General features: G+C 46.6%; 1 protein-coding gene across 1 annotated transcript in view; it reads right to left on the bottom strand.

Annotated features, from left to right (window-relative positions):
• Positions 1–14,752, bottom strand: part of LOC139407034 (midasin-like) — a 45,915-nt gene extending 31,163 nt beyond the window's left edge. The window contains exons 1-28 of the mRNA XM_071150324.1: positions 14,498–14,752; positions 13,909–14,135; positions 13,425–13,649; positions 13,102–13,209; positions 12,810–13,002; positions 12,402–12,611; positions 12,091–12,222; positions 11,856–11,959; positions 11,651–11,765; positions 11,255–11,448; positions 9,978–10,059; positions 9,393–9,488; positions 9,170–9,282; positions 6,778–6,926; positions 6,599–6,659; positions 6,253–6,467; positions 5,916–6,019; positions 5,657–5,801; positions 4,149–4,245; positions 3,929–4,042; positions 3,667–3,814; positions 3,450–3,557; positions 3,130–3,281; positions 2,128–2,306; positions 1,807–2,015; positions 649–795; positions 422–563; positions 121–255 (exon numbers count right to left, since the gene is read on the bottom strand). Of these exons, the coding sequence (XP_071006425.1) occupies positions 121–255; positions 422–563; positions 649–795; positions 1,807–2,015; positions 2,128–2,306; positions 3,130–3,281; positions 3,450–3,557; positions 3,667–3,814; positions 3,929–4,042; positions 4,149–4,245; positions 5,657–5,801; positions 5,916–6,019; positions 6,253–6,467; positions 6,599–6,659; positions 6,778–6,926; positions 9,170–9,282; positions 9,393–9,488; positions 9,978–10,059; positions 11,255–11,448; positions 11,651–11,765; positions 11,856–11,959; positions 12,091–12,222; positions 12,402–12,611; positions 12,810–13,002; positions 13,102–13,209; positions 13,425–13,649; positions 13,909–14,135; positions 14,498–14,593 (4,000 nt within the window). The 5' untranslated portion in view covers positions 14,594–14,752. The remainder of the gene's footprint in view (positions 1–120; positions 256–421; positions 564–648; positions 796–1,806; positions 2,016–2,127; positions 2,307–3,129; positions 3,282–3,449; positions 3,558–3,666; positions 3,815–3,928; positions 4,043–4,148; positions 4,246–5,656; positions 5,802–5,915; positions 6,020–6,252; positions 6,468–6,598; positions 6,660–6,777; positions 6,927–9,169; positions 9,283–9,392; positions 9,489–9,977; positions 10,060–11,254; positions 11,449–11,650; positions 11,766–11,855; positions 11,960–12,090; positions 12,223–12,401; positions 12,612–12,809; positions 13,003–13,101; positions 13,210–13,424; positions 13,650–13,908; positions 14,136–14,497) is intronic.
• Positions 14,753–14,837: the final 85 nt, after the last annotated feature.

Genomic DNA, 14,837 nt, shown 5'->3' on the forward strand with positions numbered 1-14,837 from the left:
CTTTCCTGTGTCGTTGACACTCTCCTCCAATAGGAATTGTCTGTGAACGAACAGGGTCATACACTCAGTTGGGTTGTGGTTCAATTGTTGTCTGTGTGAACCAGGCTCTGCTCCACTCACTAAACTGTGTGGTGAGCTGCTCCTCTGAGAACAGGTTGTCAGGGTTCACCGTCCTCTTGAAGTGTTTCTCCAGGATAGACTGGATGGTAGCGGCCTCCTCTGGCTTCCTCACTCGCCCAGCCAGCAGCATGAACCCTGAGAGAGAGAGAGACAGGGTTTGATTACATTATATGAAGTGGATGTCATCGACACAATCACATGTAAAAAAATATTTTAAAAAAGAGCACGGAAAAAGCAAGAGACAAAAAAACGAAAATGTGCCTTTTGCGTAAGATAGGGGTGTGATTCGATTGGGCCTTACCATCATCAGCTAAATGCTGCAGCCAATCGCGAGAGGCGTCCGTCTGCTCCTCCAGCCGATAGCGGTCGGCCCAGCGGAACAGATCTCTCAGGGTGATGAAGCCATGTTTCCCAGCAAACACTGTGGATCCCCTGCGAAGAGACTACACACACACACAACAGCATTACCTTAACGCCAAAAGCAACGAGTTAGCATGTGAAAGGGAGGCTCAAATATGTGACACTCACCTGGAGATCCTGCATGACCTTGACCAGCTTGGAGCAGTAGGACGGAGGAAGGCTACATCTCTGCTGGAGGATGGTCTCTAGCTCGTCACTGGGCAACTCGTCAAAGTGAAGCTCCACAAAACGATTCCTGAAGGCCCTGGACAGCACCTGACGGGGGGGTTAAGATTACATTGCAATCGATGAGACTCGGCCTGTCAAACTACAGGTTTATTTCTGACACTATTTTGTTTTTTAGATTTCACCCAGTCTTACATCATTCTGACCAAAATATCATGTCGTTTCAATAATGATTTAGTCTAGTTATTCCATGTGCACAAACATACATAACCTTGTCCAACCAATACTTTTCTGCATAACATTCTATTCTCTTCCCAACAGAAGAAATAATGACTAACATATATAAAGAATGATATATTCAGCTTAGATACCGCACATCACATACAAAACAAACAGGGACACACAGAAGCGCAGAGTGAGAGCAAGTGTGTCCCCCGAGTCACCAATGGTCGGTCGAGTCACGAGTCCCCATCTCTGAAGTCCAAGTCCCAGTGCTCGAGTCCTGGACCAAGTGCTTAAAATAAAGTGATTTACCCAGTCAGATATAGTGAATTGGCTAGAGGGATGTAGTCAATAAATTGCTTGCGATCCCTTTTCCTTTCGTTCTGTGCCACTAAATGTTTTCATGTAAGCTACTGGTAATGTTACCAGGGCCACGTTCTTTGCAAAATCCCATGAATAGAGCCAAAGTTGTTCCGTATTCAACACGTCAGAAAGAAATATGCTATCTGAACATTCCAAAACGTTGCGTCCTGCTGAACGCGCCTTGGGTTGTTAGGTATTGCTAGCTAATGAGGTAACAAGACTGAACTAGGCGTAGCCTAAACAAATGGTTAACGTTCCGAGTCCGCTAGTAGCCTAGTTTTCAGAACGGCCCGCGATATGCTTTATGAACGATAGAAGGACTAAAAAAAGAAAAGTCGCGCCGGTATTATGAGTCATATCTTTTGATTGGTAAGGACGAGAATCAAGATGTTTTCTCTGAGGAACAGAGGTAGATTTGGCTGCATATCCTGGCTATGAGGATTCAGTGGGGAAAGTGCACTATTCCACTATTCCAATTGAATCTTAATATCCCACTATGGCCTGAGTGACGCGTACCTTTCTGCCTCCGTAGAAACCAGGAGGATTCTGGGTAGCGAACAGCATGAATCGGGGGTGAGCTTTGACCACCTCCTGTGTCTCTGCGACAAACAGCTCCCTGTTGTCGTCCAGCAGTCTGTTCAGGGCCTCCAGGACGTCTGTAGGGGCCAAGTTCAACTCATCTAAAATGATCCAGTAGCCTTTTCTCATGGCGTCAATCAGAACGCCTATAGGGGAAGAATACACAGAGGCACAAGACATTACACCGTAATCATGAACAGAGTGTTTACTACAGGCCGTGTGAGACACTGCTGGGCTACAGCGTAGAACTGGCCGTACCCTCTTTGAAGACCAGCTTGCCCCTGCCGTCAGAGGAGTAGCAGCCGATGTACTCCTGGATGTCTGTGTGCTCGTGGTTGTTGATCCTCACACACTGGTTCCCCGTGGCGGCCGCTATCCACCTGATCAGGCTGGTCTTTCCCACCGATGTCTCTCCTTGGATCAGGACCGGGTGGCTCCTGAAGAACAAACAGAAATACATAAACACAACACTTAGCGGTGTCCCACTGTGCAATTCGTGGAAGAGGAGTTGATTGATTTTTTTCCCCCCCTTGGCCTCGAGAGTAGCGGTCATGGCCGGGTCCCAAATGGCGCACAGGATTTTGGTCAGAAGTAGCGCACTACGTAGGGAACAGGGTGCCATTTGGGATGCAAACCCACGTGCCCAGAGAGGACGGAATTAATGAAGGGCCGAGAAACAATCAAGCACTTAGTGGGGACGGTCGACCCGTGTGGCGCGGGCATGGAAACAAGCGACAACGTGCGAAAACCAGCCACGTCGTCTTTATGGCAGCAACGAGTGATGACGCAACTAATATTCCGCTAACAACAACTCGTGTGACGCTCCGGTTGACGACACAATTTCCCTTTAAAGAAACAGAATCAACCCTGAATACAGCAGCCAGATAGCGGCTACTATGAATAGGCTCTTCCAGAGCTATCAGTTTTATAGGACTTGTATTTAATATCTCCCATGTAAATGTCAAATGGGGAGAGAACATGGCTGCCATAGAACGTTGACGTGTCGACACTGGTCCGACCAATCGGATTTCACGCTTCAAGATTGCTTCGATCACGTGGACTGGGATATGTTCCGGATAGCCTCACAACAACATTGATGAATACGCTGATTCGGTGAGCGAGTTTATTAGCAAGTGCACGGTGATGTTGTACCCACGGTGACTATGAAACGCATCACAATGCAGAAACTTCAATGGCCCAACTAAATAAATGGTTCTGGGCTCCCACGGTTATTTGGCGGCAGCAGGTCGGTTTTCCTACCCGGCTGACACCACCCTGGCCAGGTCACGCAGGTTGAGCTTGACGGAGGTGGTAAGAATGTAGCTGGGGTCCAGGGCTGGCTCCATCTCCCCCTGGGAAACCCAGTAGCCTTCCATCTGGATGCAGGGTCGCCCAGTGGGCTCCGGGATGGGCTGGGGGAAAACACACAGATCAGGAGACACGGCTCAATCCTGAACTCATGATTCATTAAGCACTTGAAATGACCCCAGATTGTGCCTTCTAAAATGTTCAAAAACACTCAGAAATCGCATAAAATGTCTTCTGACCTAATTAGTCATTGTACGGGACTGCTGTTTTACCTGCTTTAGACACCTGAGGTTTCCCCCCATGATGTGTTGACACACCAGCTTCTGGACCATGGGATGGGAGCTGCGGTCCAGCTGGGTGAGGAAACTCAGACAGAAGCCCTGGAGAAAGACACCAATGGAGAATCTGGTGACGTCTGAACCTCTGGTCCCATCTAAATCAATGATGTTACTAAGGATATCAACAGTGACAGAGCCTTTGGCCTCCTACCTCGTAGAGAGATCGCTGGACGCTGTGGCAGGGGTTGGCTGCCACGTACTTCAGCGCCCTGCAGAGGGTACGCAGGCTATAGTGGGGATGGTGTCCTGTCCCATCCACCAGCTTGGAGGTAGCCTCCGTACGCACCGCCAGGTAAAAGCTGCATCAACAAAATAAATTGAATCAATCAAATGAGCAATCAATATGGCATGACATTCAACGTGACTTTGTGAGCCACGTGATGGCTACGACAGTCTGTGTTCTGACCCCTGACCTTATGATGCCGTTGATGACGTTTTTATTAGGGTTCAATCCTTTCAGGTAGTCAGTCACCAGGATGAGCAGGTCTCCCTCATTCTCCAGCTCTTCCACATACAGCTCAGTGAACCTGGGAAAAGACAAAAGGTCACAAAGTCAAACCACCATTAGTAGGGTTGTCGGTAAGTTAAAGACATTTCAGCCCCACACCAGGCCTGGTTCTCTCTTGTTCTCACCTGTTTCTGATGCCCAGGGGCAGGTTCCTCTTCCCCACATCAGTCGCTGGGTTCATGCAGGCAAAGAGACGGAAGTCTGGATGGCGAACCAGGGGTTCTGTGCAAAAAAGTTTTATTCTGTCAGCATCAAAGTGATTTCCAAGGTCATGATCAACAAATAACTTTATGACCAAAATCATGAGAATATTAATTTATTACATGTAATATAATAGTGTTATAAAGTTTTGAACAGACCGTGCTCAGGTCTGTTCAACGCTGGTCCGACCAATCGGATTCCACGCTTCAAGATTGCTTCGATCACGTGGACTGGGATATGTTCCGGATAGCCTCACAACAACATTGATGAATACGCTGATTCGGTGAGCGAGTTTATTAGCAAGTGCACGGTGATGTTGTACCCACGGTGACTATGAAAACCTTCCCCAAACCAAAAACCGTGGATTGATGGCAGCATTCGCGCAAAACTGAAAGCGCAAACCACTGCTTTTAATCATGGCAAGGCAACCGGAAACATGACCGAATACAAACAGTGTAGCTATTCCCTCCGCAAGGCAATCAAACAAGCTAAGCGTCAGTATAGAGACAAAGTAGAGTCACAATTCAACGGCTCAGGGCAGGGTCTACAGTCAATCACGGATTACAAAAAGAAAACCAGCCCCGTCGTGGACACCGACGTCTTGCTTCCAGACAAATTAAACAACTTCTTTGCTCGCTTTGAAGACAATACAGTGCCACTGACACGGCCCACTGCCAAAACCTGCGGGCTCTCTTTCACCGTGGCCAACGTGAGTAAAATATTTGGATGAACCGATCCTGAGCAGATGTTGTTACACGTGGTCTGCCACTGCGAGGACGATCAGCTGTCCGTCATGTCTCCCTGTAGTGCTGTCTTAGGCGTCTCACAGTACGGACATCGCAATTTATTGCCCTGGTCACATCTGAAGTCCTCATGCCTCATGCCTCCTTGCAGCTTGCCTAAGGCATGTTCACGCAGATAAGCAGGGACCCCGAGAATCTTTCTTTTGGTGTTTTTCAGAGTCAGTAGAAAGGCCTCTTAAGTGTCCTAAGTTTTCATAACTGTGAGCTTAAATTGCCTACGGTCTGTGAACAGTTAGTGTCTTAACGGCCGTTCCACAGGTGCATGTTCATTAATTGTTTATGGTTCATTGAACAAGCATGGGAAACAGTGTTTAAACCCTTTACAATGAAGATCTGTGAAGTTATTTGGATTTTTACAAATTATCTTTGAAAGACAGGGTCCTGAACAAGGGACGTTTCTTTTCTTGCTGAGTTTATATACTGTACTCTATACCATCTACTGCATTTTGCCTGTGCTGCATGGCCATCGCTCATCCATATATGTACATATTCTTATTCATTCCTTTACACTTGTGTGTATAAGATAGTTGTTGTGACATTTTTTTTATATTACTGCACATGTATGTGACCAATAAAATGTGATTTGATAAATTGTCATAATATGCTATGGAGAGCAGTGGGAGCCTCACCAGTGTCTCCGCGGTCCAGCAGCACCAGAGAGCCGGCGGTGCCCTCCAGCAGGCCACTCAGACACTCCAGGGTCTCTGCTGCAGCCAGGTTCATCTCATCCAGCAGGATCCACTCTCCTTTCTTCACCGCCTGGGCCAGAGTCCCCTGTGGAAAGATAGACACACACAGAGTTTAGCATCATAATAACAGGTTGGTGAGCAATGGGGATGTGTAGCGTGTGTGTGTATAAGAAAGGAGAGGCTTTAGGTAAGCCATTACCTCCACAAAGGCAAAGACCAGTGTGGTCTCACAGGCCCTGATCTGCTGCTGGGTTTGAGCCAGCCTCACGGCCAGGGCTTCCCACTGGTCCTGCAGTAAGGCAGCTGGAGGAGACACAACAAAACCACACACTGAGAATAGCCTGAGGCAACACTCACATCGCTGTCACAGTGAGAGTAAGGCTAAGCTATTCAAGATGACAGGGGTTTAAGGTACTTCTGTCGTTGTTCCCCAAATGGCTCCCTATTCTCGAAATAGTGCACTCCTTTCGACCAGATCCCCAAAGGAATAGGGTGCCACTTAGGACACAGACAACATCTAAAGTGTCTGACGGTACCATTGTTCTTCTCCTGCAGCTCCGACTTGCCGAGGGCCGACTTGCAGACGTGGTCCATGAGCTTGAGCAGGTCCGGCCAGCGTTTGCCCCTGAAGCAGGTCTGCACGTGGCCCAGGAAGGTCAGGTTCTGCTTGCGGGAGTACGTCTGGGAGAACACGTCCTCGAAGGCCTCACGCAGGGGCAGCAGGATCAGCTTGTGGTCCACTGGTTTATAACTGCAGATCGGGGAAGAGAATATGCGTACTCAGTACCAACACAGACATTTTCCCAGTCTGAATATGCTGGTATAGGTGAAACGGTCATATAAGAAAAGGACTTGCTAGGTCTTCTATTGTAATTCACTTACCCTCCTAGCAGGTCAGCTGTGTCGCTCTGCTGGTTCATATTCACCACCCGTAACCTGTGTCCTGGAGAGAGAGGAGAGGGAGCGAGGACAGGAGGCGAACAGAGGTGGTGGTTAGTGGGTTTCCGTATTGTACCATGTTGTCTGTGAGAGGAGCTTCCTGGCGGTGTTGTGTGTCTCACCAGTGAGTCCAGCCAGGTACTGCACAGTGGACGTCTTGCCCGTGCCTGTCTCACCAACCAGGAGGATGGGTTCCCCCTTGGTAACGCACACAGCTAGCTGTTCCAAAAGCACCGCAGAGGGTCGCGTGGCAGCAAATGTCTGTTTCTCACTGAAAACATGGAGGCAAAAACAAATGGGCATTTGGGTTTTTAGAGCCGGTTACAATAGATCTGATAGGTTTGGAAAGGAAGAATCCACGTGTTTTTAGTCGATTGCGGAGGCTTGGAATATTTGCTGGTTTATCATAGTGTGTCGTTAAAGATGTCAGACCTTAATTTGACCCCTTTCGCTGCAGGAGGAAAGTATCCTTCAGCGGGAGGGTTTGAATATCTGAAGAAATATTTAGAAATTTGGTGACTACATGATTCCATATGTGTTATTTCATAGTTTTGATGTCTTTACTATTATACTACAATGTAGAAAATAGTACAAACAAAGAAAAACCCTGCAATGAGTAGGTGTGTCCAAACTTTTGACTGGCACTGTATGTTGAAGGCAAGCAACAGGCAGAATAAATTAACGGTTTCCTCAGTGCATGTGTGGTCCAGTGGTTACAGCCACTGACCCTGGCACACATATGCCAAAAGTCGGTGTAGGTTCAAATCCGTCCCACTGACCTTTGACTCAAGGATGAAAGTCTATTTTTGACGCATTCATTCCGCGTAGTTACAGGGTTAAAACAAAAACAACTCAGAACAGGTTAACAGTTTAGGCATTCATTCCGAGTGGTTAAGGTTGGATCTATGGTTTGGGGAACGCTTAAAACAAAATCATTTTTAAAAACGACCCGCCTATGTTCAATCAGTATTCTTGTGCCTGCTGTAGCATTGTGGTCTAAGCAGCGCGCTCCAACTGCGAGCCACATGAGTTCGCGCCCAGCGCTGGGCGATATAGTGCAGATTACATTAGGCCTGCAAGCAAATAGCATTCATTTAAGAAGTAAAACGAATATTCTAATAATTTACACAAAGACAAATGCTTCAATTCTACAAAATCGTCTTTGGATCGATCGGCTCAAATGCATAAACATCTCGGGGTGTTTTTTTATTTTTTTTACACCTTTCAATATGTGACAATGGACAGGCTAACGCAGGGCTCTCCAACCATGTTCCTGGAGAGCTACCGTCCTGTTGGTTTTCGCTCCAACTGAATGAGGTTAGTTACAACTGGGGTTGGATTGAAAACCAACAGGAGGTTAGTTACAACTGGGGTTGGAATGAAAACCAACAGGAGGTTAGCTCTCCAGGAATGGGGTTGGATTGAAAACCAACAGGAGGATAGCTCTCCAGGAATGGGGTTTGATTGAAAACCAACAGGAGGGTAGCTCTCCAGGAATGGGGTTGGATTGAAAACCAACAGGAGGGAAGCTCTCCAGGAATGGGGTTGGATTGAAAACCAACAGGTTAGCTCTCCAGGAATGGGGTTGGATTGAAAACCAACAGGAGGTTAGCTCTCCAGGAATGGGGTTGGATTGAAAACCAACAGGGAAGCTCTCCAGGAATGGGGTTGGATTGAAAACCAACAGGAGGTTAGCTCTCCAGGAATGGTGTTGGATTGAAAACCAACAGGAGGTTAGCTCTCCAGGAATGGGGTTGGAGAGCCCCGGGCTGACGGGTAGCCTACAGAATGTAACCTATTGGAATATAATCAAATAACAAGGGATCTATTGCAACCATCGCCAGCTTGTTAAAACATTAATACGCGCTAGATTTTCTTCTGTGTCAATTTAACCCGACACTGAGTGAATGGAAACTAATGTTGGTGTAGCCTATTGTTGTTATTTTATTTGTGTCCTATTTATGTTATCCAAAAGTGTCTGGCGTGGTAATTTCTTAGCCGGATCGGGCGGTAAAATATCCCTAGACTGTCCATATTTGAAAGGTGTAAATAAATCAAGTAAAATCAGGGGAATTGAGCTATTTGTGCCAGAAGGGTGTGGTCCGGAATCGAAGCCACACTGACACCTTTCCTGGGACTCAATAGGCTCATTTGAATTCCCTGATGCAGCAGGAAAATTCTCGTCAACAAAAGCGGGATCAAGTTCAGATCCGACATCTGTAGGGATTGATTAAAAGTTTATTCCATCAACCAGCGGGGGGTCTACTTGGCTGTTTCCCCAGGTTGGGTAAGTGTTTGGCCTGGCACAGTGACTATATTGTGTAAAACATAGAGATTACATGCACATACTGGCAGGGCTGGCAGCCTGACCCAGTGCGTTCCATAAGCCTAAGCTGCCAGCCAAATAACTGACTACTAACCCTTGTGCGGCCGGCTACTTCACTGGCTTAAACAAATTGGGATGCATCAGATGCCACCAAATGTTATTTTAGGTCACACAGTCTACTGACTTACTTGCAGATGCGGACCACATCGTTCTGCTTCCGTTCCAGGGTCACTCTGCCCACCAAGGCCTCCAACTCCGTCCCAGAGATGCCAGGCTTGTACATCTGGCAGAAATGTGCAGCCTGAGGGGCACACGGCCATCACGTCAACAACAAACAGTCACAATGGCTGAGTCTCAAATGGCCCACCTTGTCGGGCAGTGGCCCGTCATTTCCAGTGGTGCTGCACTTACCTTCTCTTTAGAGATGTTGAGCTTGCTCCCGATGACCTCAGCCATGCGTAGCCTACTCTCTGGTCGGGATAGCATGGCCGTGAAGCAGTCTAGGGCCTTAAAGGGGGAAAGCCACAAAACAGTACAGTAAAGAAGAGCGGGGGATGGGTGGGGGGATCAAACTGTTAAATGTTTCTGAAACTGTTACAGCTACATTGATTTTTCCATTCAAAGATACGTTGTGCTATGCCAATGAATCTATCCATAGTCTATCCTAAACTAGCCTTGTTCAACCACCCTGATCAGCAGTACATTCTGGTTCACGAGGCTAACCCGAAACAGCTATGAAAAAGTGTGAAAGACATCGAGTGCTAGCGCAGCTGCAGGATTTTCTCTCCGAACCAAGACTGGGTTATAATCTAATAATAGTCTCTATAACTCCTCAGTTCCACACAGAGTTCTAAGTTACAGTTTGCCTGATGATCAGTGGTGAATAATGATCTCTGATTTAAGCCGGTTCAAGGCAGAAAGCTTCATTAGCAAAGTAAATATGGCAGGCGGGCGATAACATTGGAATGCCAGCCTGTGCGTTGACTCGAGGCTTACCTCCAGAAAGACATGTTGAGCGGTGGCAGACGAGGTGCTGTCAAAGTTACTGCTGATCCTATCACACCATTTCAGCAGGTCTCTGTAAAATATAGTGCAGAGGTTACATAAATATGACAATGATAGACAGAGGAGTTGGCTTAAGGACATTCAGATCTCGGAGCAGGCTAGATACAGATCTCGGAGCAGGCTAGATACAGATCTCGGAGCAGGCTAGATACAGATCTCGGAGCAGGCTAGATACAGATCTCGGAGCAGGCTAGATACAGATCTCGGAGCAGGCTAGATACAGATCTCGGAGCAGGCTAGATACTGATCTAGGACCAGGCTAAGTTTTGCAAATGAAAAAATACATTCAGTCTAAGTTAATTGCATTGATACATGCAGCTAAACCTTATACCACATTGAAGAGGGCCACAGAGGCCATATGGAAAAGCGTGCTGCCAACAACGAGGGATCTCCTACAAATGAGGGGGTCAGGCTTGAACTAGTTATCTAATGATAAGGGCTGTCCTGGTGTGACGTCTAGCATGAGTGAAACAAGCTCTATAGAAAGACGGGGCCAATCAATGGGCCATGGAGCGCAGGCAGCAGCACCCAGTGGAAAGCTAATTAAAGTCCTCAGGGCTAGCTGGTCATCTCATCTCCCAATAGGCCGCAACAGAGCCAAATGTAAACCACACAACCTTTCTCTGCTCTGGGACACGTGGTGGGATGGATGCGGCTTGCTGGGTTTGACTCTCTATATGATGGGAGGGGCTGAATAGCTAGAGAATTATGGCAATGAGTTTATCACAAGTTCATGAGCTAACAGCGGCATATAGACAGATGGACTGTGTCATCTTTCAAAGCAGGGGAAAAAGATTGTTGTAGACACCTTTGGTGGGATATTGAGGGTTGGCATTCTTAGCTGTGATTGGTTAAATCCATTGCCACAAGACATTTTAATAAATGTAAGTAGCTACAAAGTATAAAATGAAGCTTAAAGGAAATTTAATTTCATGTTTTGATGTGTATTTGAGCTAGCCGTTTAAGCGGGCAGAAATACAGCCAGTATGACACGTTTTGCATTATATGAAGGGAAGAAGCTCAGATAAACATTAAAACACGAAATTACCCTGGGTATCAATAGAACATCACTCAGAGACACACCAAAACTATTTTTAAAAAATATTTAAAAAACATTAAAAATGGGTCAATCTTTCCTTTAACCGTTTTTCCCCCCAGCATCAACAAATCTCAAGATTTAAAAATGTTAGCATGTTACTGGGCATTACCTCAGGGACAGTCCCCTCCCCTCAAGGGACGTGGTCTTGCCTTCCAGCCTGTGATGGGACACCTCTGGGGGCTGCAGGCTGTCTGTGTGGCCCAGTGCCACCGTGTCAGGATCATTCTCTCCTGTCAGCTGGCAGTAAATATCCAGGAGGCGCTCCACAACAACCGTCAGGTTAGGGTACCTGTTCACCAGAACCTGCACAGACAAAGAATAACACTACGGGTAGCTTCAGGAACATCTTTTAGTATAGTAAGGTTAAACGGAATCAGTGTACTGAGCATTATGGGTACCGTAGTACATCGTGTTTCAGAAACTACGTTTGATACAAACGGTCAAAATATAAAACCCCAGGAAATCGATGTGGACTCCGTTTTGATCAAGTCCTCAGTCGTCTCACCTTCTTCAGTTCCTCTCGCGCCATGTTTCCCATCTGCAGTTTAGTCCAGTACTTGTCCAAGAGAGCTGCGTGGGTGTTCTGTGGTCTGTACCAACCTCCGGCACTGTGGAACATCCTACAAACAAACATCAGTTAGTTTCTGTGTTTAAAAAGAGGATGACATTTATCGAGTCACACGTGGGGCCACATATAATCATATTCTTACCTTCTGGTAGCAAAGAATTGGAAGCCTGGGGCCACTTCGACGCAGTCCTCCCGTCCTGGGATCACCAGCTTTTTATTCTCCATCAAGGGAAGGAGTACAGATATCTGCAAGGCATACAAACTCATAGAATGACATACTAGAAAATACCTTGCAGGCTTGAACCCACTCTTACGGCAATAACCGCACAGGCCACTTCATGTAATTCCATGTGCGATTCAGGTGTGCAAATACCCACCACATCTAGAGGAGCATGGTCAATGTCCTCCAACAGGATCCAGTGTCCTTTAGAGACAGCCTGTGTCAGGGTGCCTGGCTGCCACACAAACTTCCCTGGGATATCAGTACAGCGATACATCCCGAGCAACATCTGCAAAAAAAAAAGATAGCAAAAGAGATTAGACAATTCCTATTTGCTACCGTTGAAAGAACGTTTAGAAAGCTCTCAGGAGGTTGAGGTCATACTCGTGTCATTGGACTCTCCCTCTACATGGACTGATACTGGAAAAAATATTTCATAGGTTGCCCATATTAAATCACTGCTCTTACCTTGCTGTCAGTTTGATCCCCAAGTTGAACTTTGAGAATCTCTGGTGTTTTGGTGTGGCCGGTCACAGCAGCCAAGAACTCCACCAGGGCAGTTTTACCACATCCAATGGGCCCTTCCAGAAGGACAGCCTTCTGGGATGCCACGGCCATGGCCAGTCTCCGCAGGTTGCGACAGGTCGAATCCACCAGCACCAGATCCTTTAGGTTACCCTAGATTTTGAAATGTATTTCCACGAATCAAATCAACACTACCGATGTTGTTTGAACCATATATCAAATACACTTTTTCAAATAACAAAACTATAAAGAATTTGATGGGAGATTCCCTATTAAGTTTGCCTTTTAGTCTAGGACTAGATTTAATCTGTGTCCAGAAAAATCCCCCTTAATTTCAACAGGAAGTCTTACCTGTTCTGTCTGTTTGGGGGCGATCCTAGGTAGCACCACCCCACAGACAGCCACCACAGTCTGGGACAGGTCTTCTGACCCCACCTGACCCCGGGTGAATTTGTTCCCCTTCTCCTGGTGCCACATCACAGTGCCCTGATTAGCCAGGACAAGGGCCTTCTCTACCTCAAACTGCTGAGTTTCCTCCAGTGACCTAGATGTTTATAAACCGATACAAGCAAAGGTTATACGCTGAAAAAGTAATAAATGCATTTGCAACAGATTGTAATAATAGAAACAGAAATTAACCTACTTTATCTTCATGTGCTGAATCTCGTCACTCGACAGCACCTTTCTCAAAAAAATGGTTTTCTGATTGTCAGTCATGTGCGACACCAGGGCCAGACACTGGGCAGTGTAACTACACAGGAAAGAACCCAGACAACCGCTGTTAGCATCTTCAAGTTGACTTCATATGAACAAACAGACGGTTGTAAAAGCATCAATCAAGGCATTCAGCCCGTTTCCGAGGCGGCTTGATGTACAAGTACACCCCCTCCGGACAGGACGCTAGCCTGTCGCAAGGCCCAAGAGAGAATAGACTCGGTGAAAACGGTAGACAAGGTAGATACGCACCCTCGAACCATGATGTCGCTGGTGAGCAGTTGAGAAACACACGCACTCCAGTCCCAGAGGACTCGGAACTTGGCACAGTCGCTCTGGAGGAAGCGGAGGGTAGCACCCATTAGGTCCCGAAGCTTCATCCTTCTGGGGCCATACTGGACAGACGAGGACTCTTCACTGGTGAAGAAGAGCCTCTGGAACACTGGAGGGGCATCGTTGAAGTACCTCGCAGCAAACCTGAGAAAGAAAAGAGGGGAGTGTAACAGCGTGGAAGTAGTGGTTGAAGTGGGACGGTAGTACTGTGAATTTTCTACTGCTTGAGTACAAGCCCCTCATTCAGAATACCAGCACTAAAATACAAACTCTGGTACAGTAAAAAATAAAGTGAGTATTGGCAGCTTTTTCATGCCACTTCAAGCACTTAGACGAGAATAGAAAAGATAACTAGTGTTTATGAAGTGTTCGTCACGTCGGAGATCACAGAGGGTTCACTTACGCCTGTGCATCGGGACTGACGCCGAGGAGTTTGCTGAGCGCCACACACAGGCGCTCGTGGAGATCATGGTTGATTCTGCCGTCTGCTTTGATCCTCTGCGCGTTCCTCTCCAGCAGGTCCAGGATCAGCGGCCGGAGGTGGCGGGCGAGCAGCAGTGTGTAGTCCTTCTCCAACAGCAGCTGAGACAAACATGCCAGGATGCTCTGTCTGTCCTGCTGGCTCCATATCTACAGACAAACAGAAAGACATGTTAGGTGAAAGTCAAGATTGACATTGAATTCATTAGGACTTTCCAGGCAACTGTAGACAAGCATTGGCTAAATCTATACCCTCCAATCTCAAGGGACATCCATCAATGTCATGTAAATAGCATCCTGATAAAATACTATTGTAATTGGGTTACATTTGCATTCATTAAGATGGTGTGTAGGCGTGGTGCAATTTCTTGGATGGTTAATAAGACATCTAATCTATGCATATATAAGATGGTGGAATATGCAGATAGGATGCATCCCCTATCAATAAGTCATATAAAGAGACATATTACAGACACTATGGTTTTAACAAATCAAGGAGAAATGTATCTTACCTGTTTAGTTAAATACTTGCTAAGTTCGTTGTGACTTTTGTCAATATGTCTGGATATGGTACCAAGTGATGACAGGCTCAATTCTAAATTTTCCATCGTACCATTTGTCGTTTAGGACATAGAGATCCACAGGGAAATGAACGATAATGGGTAAACACTGTAATAGGTTGTTATATTAGTCGTTGACCAAATCGTGAGGTACATCACTTGTCTATCTAGGTTGTATCACAACACAGCAAGCACGTTCCCGTTACTGTTAAAATCCAGTCCACATGTGAGAAAATCAGAAACACTTCCGGTTCGGGCGATTGTCCAAATTATGTCGCTTAGATGACGCCGA

This window comes from Oncorhynchus clarkii, chromosome 4, assembly GCF_045791955.1.
Source record: "Oncorhynchus clarkii lewisi isolate Uvic-CL-2024 chromosome 4, UVic_Ocla_1.0, whole genome shotgun sequence".
Classification (NCBI taxonomy): Eukaryota; Metazoa; Chordata; class Actinopteri; order Salmoniformes; family Salmonidae; genus Oncorhynchus; species Oncorhynchus clarkii.